Source organism: Macrobrachium rosenbergii, chromosome 24 (assembly GCF_040412425.1).
Source record: "Macrobrachium rosenbergii isolate ZJJX-2024 chromosome 24, ASM4041242v1, whole genome shotgun sequence".
Classification (NCBI taxonomy): domain Eukaryota; kingdom Metazoa; phylum Arthropoda; class Malacostraca; order Decapoda; family Palaemonidae; genus Macrobrachium; species Macrobrachium rosenbergii.
Genome location: NC_089764.1, coordinates 38,577,165 through 38,585,473, shown reverse-complemented (window position 1 = coordinate 38,585,473; position 8,309 = coordinate 38,577,165). Strand labels below are relative to the sequence as shown.

Here is an 8,309-nt window from a genome sequence, read left to right as displayed (position 1 = left end):
GTGTGTGTGTGTGTGTGTGTGTGTGTGTGTGTGTGTGTGTGAGAGAGAGAGAGAGAGAGAGAGAGAGAGAGAGAGAGAGAGAGAGAGAGAGAGACTCTGTGAAGACGGAAGACTTCGGAACGCTAGACCGAAGCATACGCTGGAGCCTATCCATGACACCGAAGGAGACGTTCTGGATTACTGGAACCGAAGTAGTCCTCAGAAGCTGGAAAAGTCTTCAGAAGCAGGAGAAGTCTTCAGACGCCAGATTAATCTTCAGAAGCCAGATTAGTCTTCAGAATCCGGAGAAGCCTTCAGAAGCCGGATTAGTCTTCAGAACCCGATGATGACGCGTTCAGGAGCCGAAGTCAGCTCGAGGCTTTTTCTAAAACTATGCATAAGGCAGACCTCCAATAATGGGTAGCGAGCAACATGTTGAATAATATTGTAGAACGCGTTACCAAATTGTTGATGGCCCAGCTCCTAAAAAGGGAGGTGTGGATTTATTGTTTATACTTCAAGTGGTCCTTCTCAGTTGGTCTTTTGGCGGTTTCCTTCATGGAAACTGTTTTGCTGGACTGATTGCAGGGCTCACATACTTTTTGATGGTCCAGATCCCTGCAAAGGGACTTCTGGATTTATTGTCTATATTTCAAGTGGTCGTTCTTACTTTGTCTTTTGGCGGTTTCCTTCAAGGAAACTGTTTTGCTGGACTTTTTGGACGACCTCAAAACTTATCGATGGACCAGCTTCCTGCAAAGGAACCTGAGAAATTACTCTTTATGGCGCAGGAAGTCCTTCCTTCTCGGTCTTTTGGCGGCATCCTTCGGGAGAACTGCTTTGCTGGACTGTTGGGAGGACTTTGTGCAATTCTCTACATCAAGCTTCAGCAGGAAAAATTTGCCCGCAAGAAAACAGTCAATGAGAATTTCAGGATTCGATTTGAGCTGGATGACTTGCGGGATATTCAACATAATATGGAAAAGGAACTGATGGAGGCCCGTGAGGAGAACCGTGACCACCTCCAGGAAAAGGCCCAGTGGAGCAGGAAAGAGGGTGCTCTCCTACAGAGGATCCAAATTCTGGAAAAGGCTTTGGCTACTGAGAAATATGCGCACGTCGAGGAACTGATTGATCTCAGCCAGGAGGCACAGAAAAAAATCACACAAGCTGAAGATACAATTGAAATTTTCGCAAAGGAAAATCGACTTCTGAAGCAGGCAAACGAAAATAACAAGGGATTAGTAGTTAAACAACGACAAGAAATTGATAATTTGAACGGCCTCATTGCGGAGAAAGATTTAGAGTCCAGGAACAACGGACAGTGCAATGAAGAGTTGCAGAAAAAAGTGGTCAGCCTTCAAAGTAAATGCATCTCACTACAGGAACGTCTGAATGAAAGTGAAGTCGAAAAGGTTAAAATTGAAGAGGAAATGGAAGACGTACGAAGCAAATTAGGAGACAAGGAATTTCACCTGAATGACAAGACTCAGATGGAAACGAGGACGAAAGAGATAGAACAGGAGAAGGATGGAAGCCTCTTCTTGAGAATAGTAGAAAAAGAAGTCACCGAACTACGAGAGCTGATAAACACTGCTGAATCTGACCTAGGCACGTTTGGGGACCAGGTGAGTGAGGAGGTACAAGGAAAGGTCCTCGCAGCAATAGGGAAGGCTCGCCTCCTCAGCTCTCAGAAGATAGAACAGTTCAGAGGCCTTTGCCAACAAAATATTGATGGTCCCAAAGGTGATGAACCTGCTATAATAGCTGCAGATCTGGCTGGCTTTTGGGACATGGTTTCCATTCAAGTGGACAATGTACACCAACTTTTCAAAGAGGTTGGCGATCTTAAAAACAAAGGATGGAAACAGGAACTCGATACAGTGACCTCTAACAATGTCGTTAAAGGTGCTACCCATAAAAAACCACCAAAAGTTACGAAAGCTGCTCCGAAGGGTTGCACCGAAGAAAAAAGGGCACGGGATGAGGCTCGCAAGAAACTCCTACAGGAGAAGCGTAATGCAATGAAGGAGGTCATGAAAGCAAAGCAAGCTCAGGCTGACGCAAATGGCAATGTAGATGACACGGAAATACTGGTGGTGGAAAACAAACAGAGCCATTTGCAAGAAAAGTTAACAGGTGAAAAATAGAGGACGTAAAACATAAAGACACCAGTTCAGAAGAGACAGGCAAAAAGAGGCAAGTCTCGATGCCTTTTGCCTTCCACAGCAGGAGGGGTGGGTGACCTGTGACACCCCCCAAAAAAAGGCCAGCCAAAATGGCCCACCAAAAAAGGCCCAACCAAAAAGGCCAACATGTGTGAGTCACAGACTGGCTCGGCGACCATGGGGCTGAGCGCACATCTTCAGCAGCATGACAGGGACTCCATGATTCCCCACCTTCAAAATAATCCCCCCAAAACCCCCACCCTTGAAGGTGTTCATGGCAGTTCCTCTAATGTTGCTTTGGGTGTTTGTGTTCAACCCCACAGTCATCAGGCCATTCTGTGACCCATTTGTGTTTGGCTTTTTCTCTCAGTCAGTCAGGAGGAGCTCGGCAACTGAGCTTCACCGGATGAACTAGACTGATCTTCCTGCTGTACATAAAACAACATTTTAACCTAGCCACTGAGAGTGGGCAGGCAAGCCAGCCCAACTCAGTGCCGGTCCCAAGCCCGGATAAATAGGGAGGGTTGGAATCGTCCGTAGCATCAGGCCTAGATGCTACATGACCAAAATGGCATAGGCAATTAACAGAACTGGTGACACAGATGTCTCGAGGGCCAAGTCCGAGACACCAGTTCAGAAGAGACAGGCAAAAAGAGGCAAGTCTCGATGCCTTATGCCTTCCACAGCAGGAGGGTGGGTGACCTGTGACACCCCAAAAAAAGGCCAGCCAAACTGGCCCACCAAAAAGGCCCAACCAAAAGGCCAACAACAGGAGTGAGTCACAGACTGGCTCGGCGACCATGGGGCTGAGCACACATCTTCAGCAGCATGACAGGGACTCCATGATTCCCCCACCTTCAAAATAATCCCCCCCAAAACCCCCACCCTTGAAGGTGTTCATGGCAGTTCCTCTAATGTTGCTTTGGGTGTTTGTGTTCAACCCCACAGTCATCAGGCCATTCTGTGACCCATTTGTGTTTGGCCTTTTCTCTCAGTCAGTCAGGAGGAGCTCGGCAACTGAGCTTCACCGGATGAACTAGACTGATCTTCCTGCTGTACATAAAACAACATTTTAACCTAGCCACTGAGAGTGGGCAGGCAAGCCAGCCCAACTCAGTGCCGGTCCCAAGCCCGGATAAATAGGGAGGGTTGGAATCGTCCGTAGCATCAGGCCTAGATGCTACATGACCAAAATGGCATAGGCAATTAACAGAACTGGTGACACAGATGTCTCGAGGGCCAAGTCCGAGACACCAGTTCAGAAGAGACAGGCAAAAAGAGGCAAGTCTCGATGCCTTATGCCTTCCACAGCAGGAGGGGTGGGTGACCTGTGACACCCCCCAAAAAAAGGCCAGCCAAACTGGCCCACCAAAAAAGGCCCAACCAAAAAGGCCAACAACAGGAGTGAGTCACAGACTGGCTCGGCGACCATGGGGCTGAGCACACATCTTCAGCAGCATGACAGGGACTCCATGATTCCCCCCACCTTCAAAATAATCCCCCCCCAAAACCCCCCACCCTTGAAGGTGTTCATGGCAGTTCCTCTAATGTTGCTTTGGGTGTTTGTGTTCAACCCCACAGTCATCAGGCCATTCTGTGACCCATTTGTGTTTGGCCTTTTCTCTCAGTCAGTCAGGAGGAGCTCGGCAACTGAGCTTCACCGGATGAACTAGACTGATCTTCCTGCTGTACATAAAACAACATTTTAACCTAGCCACTGAGAGTGGGCAGGCAAGCCAGCCCAACTCAGTGCCGGTCCCAAGCCCGGATAAATAGGGAGGGTTGGAATCGTCCGTAGCATCAGGCCTAGATGCTACATGACCAAATGGCATAGGCAAGGCAATTAACAGAACTGGTGACACAGATGTCTCGAGGGCCAAGTCCGAGACACCAGTTCAGAAGAGACAGGCAAAAAGAGGCAAGTCTCGATGCCTTATGCCTTCCACAGCAGGAGGGGTGGGTGACCTGTGACACCCCCCAAAAAAAGGCCAGCCAAAATGGCCCACCAAAAAAGGCCCAACCAAAAAGGCCAACATCATGTGTGAGTCACAGACTGGCTCGGCGACCATGGGGCTGAGCGCACATCTTCAGCAGCATGACAGGGACTCCATGATTCCCCCACCTTCAAAATAATCCCCCCAAAACCCCCCCCTTGAAGGTGTTCATGGCAGTTCCTCTAATGTTGCTTTGGGTGTTTGTGTTCAACCCCACAGTCATCAGGCCATTCTGTGACCCATTTGTGTTTGGCCTTTTCTCTCAGTCAGTCAGGAGGAGCTCGGCAACTGAGCTTCACCGGATGAACTAGACTGATCTTCCTGCTGTACATAAAACAACATTTTAACCTAGCCACTGAGAGTGGGCAGGCAAGCCAGCCCAACTCAGTGCCGGTCCCAAGCCCGGATAAATAGGGAGGGTTGGAATCGTCCGTAGCATCAGGCCTAGATGCTACATGACCAAAATGGCATAGGCAATTAACAGAACTGGTGACACAGATGTCTCGAGGGCCAAGTCCGAGACACCAGTTCAGAAGAGACAGGCAAAAAGAGGCAAGTCTCGATGCCTTATGCCTTCCACAGCAGGAGGGGTGGGTGACCTGTGACACCCCCCAAAAAAAGGCCAGCCAAACTGGCCCACCAAAAAAGGCCCAACCAAAAAGGCCAACAACAGGAGTGAGTCACAGACTGGCTCGGCGACCATGGGGCTGAGCGCACATCTTCAGCAGCATGACAGGGACTCCATGATTCCCCCACCTTCAAAATAATCCCCCAAAACCCCCACCCTTGAAGGTGTTCATGGCAGTTCCTCTAATGTTGCTTTGGGTGTTTGTGTTCAACCCCACAGTCATCAGGCCATTCTGTGACCCATTTGTGTTTGGCCTTTTCTCTCAGTCAGTCAGGAGGAGCTCGGCAACTGAGCTTCACCGGATGAACTAGACTGATCTTCCTGCTGTACATAAAACAACATTTTAACCTAGCCACTGAGAGTGGGCAGGCAAGCCAGCCAAACTCAGTGCCGGTCCCAAGCCCGGATAAATAGGGAGGGTTGGAATCGTCCGTAGCATCAGGCCTAGATGCTACATGACCAAAATGGCATAGGCAATTATACCAACAGAACTGGTGACACAGATGTCTCGAGGGCCAAGTCCGAGACACCAGTTCAGAAGAGACAGGCAAAAAGAGGCAAGTCTCGATGCCTTTTGCCTTCCACAGCAGGAGGGGTGGGTGACCTGTGACACCCCCCAAAAAAAGGCCAGCCAAAATGGCCCACCAAAAAAGGCCCAACCAAAAAGGCCAACAACAGGAGTGAGTCACAGACTGGCTCGGCGACCATGGGGCTGAGCGCACATCTTCAGCAGCATGACAGGGACTCCATGATTCTCCCCACCTTCAAAATAATCCCCCCCCCAAAACCCCCCACCCTTGAAGGTGTTCATGGCAGTTCCTCTAATGTTGCTTTAGGTGTTTGTGTTCAACCCCACAGTCATCAGGCCATTCTGTGACCCATTTGTGTTTGGCCTTTTCTCTCAGTCAGTCAGGAGGAGCTCGGCAACTGAGCTTCACTGGATGAACTAGACTGATCTTCCTGCTGTACATAAAACAACATTTTAACCTAGCCACTGAGAGTGGGCAGGCAAGCCAGCCCAACTCAGTGCCGGTCCCAAGCCCGGATAAATAGGGAGGGTTGGAATCGTCCTTTTAAAATACCTGCCAAAACAAATTAAATGAGGAGGGAGAGAGAGAGAGAGGAATCTCTGATGGAAACCTGTAGAAAAATCTCCCTTTAAAACCTCGAGATAAATTTTTATATAAACTTGGTTAAATGCTACACTTGAAGAGTCATGTAGCATCAGGCCTAGAGTCTACTGCATTGCCAAGCACCTACCTAGCATTTATCTTCTATTCTTTGGAATTTATTTGATATATATTTTTAAGAATAAATTCCAAAGAATAGAAGGTAAATGCTAGGTGCCTGGCACTGTAGAGTCTAGGCCCAATACTATTGTTGCTCTAACTGTAGCATTTAACCAAGTTTATATAAAACTTATCTTATGATTTTAAGGGGAGATTTCTGCAGGTTAAACATGACAAATTTCTCTCTCTCTCTCGAACAGGTTGTGGGTGGAGAGCTGTTGAAGGGTTGTAGGTGAATAGTTGTGGGTAAAGGGTTGTGGGTAGGGGTTGTGACTGCAAGGTTGTGGGTGGATGACTATGGGTAGAGGGTTGTGGGTTTAAGGTTGCGTTCAGGGTCATGGGTGGAAGGTTATGGGTGGAAAGTTGTGGGTATAAGGATGCATGTGGAGGGTTGTGGGTGTAAGGATACATGTGGAGGGTTGTGGATGTAACGAAGTGTGTGGAGGGTTGTGGGTGTAGGGATGCATGTGGAGGTTTGTGGGTGGAGAGCTGGTGGAGGGTGGAGGGTGGTGGGTGGAGGGTTGCGGGTGGAAAGCAGACTGTGGGTGGAAGGCAGGCTGTGGGTGCAGGGTTGTGGGTGGAAAGCAGGCTGTGAATGGAGGGTTGTTGTTGAAAAGCAGGCTGTGGGTGCAGGGTTGTGGGTGGAAAGCAGGCTGTGGGTGGAGGATTGCAGGTGGAAAGCAGGCTGTGGGTGGAAAATAGGCTGTGGGGTGGAAAGCAGGCTGTGGGTGAAGGGTTGTGGGTGGAAAGCAGGCGGTGGGTGAAGGGTTGTGGGTGGAAAGCAGGCTGTGGGTGGAAAGCAGGCTGTGGGTGAAGGGTTGTGGGTGGAAAGCAGGCTGTAGGTGGAGGGTTGCAGGTGGAAAGCAGGCTGTTGGTTGAGGGTTGTCGGTGGAAAGCAGGCTGTGGGTGGAAAGCAGGCTATGGGTGGAGGGTTGTGGGTGGAACATAGGCTGCGGGTGGAGGGTTGCGGGTGGGAAGCAGGCTGTGGGTGGAGGGTTGCTAGTGGAAAGCATGCTGCGGGTGGAAAGCAGGTTGTGGGTTGAGGGTTGTGGGTGAAAAGCAGGCTGTGGGTTGAGGGGTGTGGGTGGAAAGCAGGCTGTGGGTGGAGAGCAGGCTGTGGGTGAAAAGCAAGCTGTGGGTGGAGAGCAGGTTGTGGGTGGAAAGCAAGCTGTGGGTGGAGAGCAGGTTGTGGGTGGAAAGCAGGCTGTGGGTGGAGGTTTGTGGGTGGAAAGAAGGCTGTGGGTGGAGGGTTGTGGGTGGAGAGCAGGCTGTGGGTGGAAAGAAGGCTGTGGGTGAAGGGTTGTGGGTGGAAAGCGGGATGAGGGTGGAAAGCAGGCTGTGGTGGAGGGTTGCAGGTGGAAAGCAGGCTGTGGATGGAGGGTTGCGGGTGGAAAGCAGGCTGTGGGTTGAGGGTTGCGGGTGGAAAGCAGGCTGTGGGTTGAGGGTTGCGGGTGGAAAGTAGGATGTGGGTGGAGGGTTGTGTACGGAAAGCAGGCTGTGGGTGGAGTGTTCTGGGTGTAGGGATGCATGTGGAGGGTTGTGGGTGGAAAGCAGGCTGTGGGTGGAGGTTGTGGATGGATGGATGGCTGTCAGTGGATGACTGTGGCTGGATGGTTGTAGGTGGATAACTCTGGCTGGAGGGTTGTGGGTGGAGTGTTGTTGGTGGGTGAATGCTGATGGAGGGTTGTGGGTATAAGGCTGTAGGGGAAAAGTTGTAGGAAGAAGGTTGTGGGTGGATGGGTATGTGTGGAAGGTTGTGGTGTATGGCTGTAAGTGGGTGGTTGTGGATAGAAATTTGTAGAAGGTTGTTGATTGAAGGTTGTGTACGAAGGGTTGTGGACAGAAAATTGCAGGTGGGGGCTGTGATGGATGGTTGTGGGCGGGAGGTTGAAGGGAGAATGTTATTGGTGTGGTGTTGCATATGGATGATTGTGAAGATGGTTGTAGAAGTAGGGTTGTAGGGGGGTGGTTGTTGGTGGAAGGAAAGTGAGTGGGGGGTTGCGGGTGGAGGATTGTGGCTGAGGTTGTGGGTAAAAGGTTGAGGGTTGATGTGGGGGTGTTGTGAGCAGATCGTTGTGGGTGGAAAGCTATAGGTGGAGGGTTTTACGAGAGAGAGAGAGAGAGAGAGAGAGAGAGAGAATATAATCCCTCATCAAGATAATAACCGTACTATAAAAATTACAACCATAACAGATCCGTCGAGTACCAAAAAAAAAAAAAACCATCCCAAATGAATAACAAAATAAACCAT

General features: G+C 50.0%; 2 protein-coding genes across 2 annotated transcripts; one reads left to right on the top strand and one right to left on the bottom strand.

Annotated features, from left to right (window-relative positions):
• Positions 1–719: 719 nt before the first annotated feature.
• Positions 720–2,129, top strand: LOC136851862 (putative leucine-rich repeat-containing protein DDB_G0290503). The gene has a single exon (XM_067126176.1). The coding sequence runs from the start codon at positions 720–722 to the stop codon at positions 2,127–2,129; it is 1,410 nt and encodes a 469-aa protein (XP_066982277.1).
• Positions 2,130–6,407: 4,278 nt separating this feature from the next.
• On the bottom strand, positions 6,408–7,979 carry LOC136851861 (putative proline-rich protein 21). Its single transcript, XM_067126175.1, has one exon. The coding sequence runs from the start codon at positions 7,977–7,979 to the stop codon at positions 6,408–6,410; it is 1,572 nt and encodes a 523-aa protein (XP_066982276.1).
• Between the last annotated feature and the right edge of the window lie 330 nt (positions 7,980–8,309).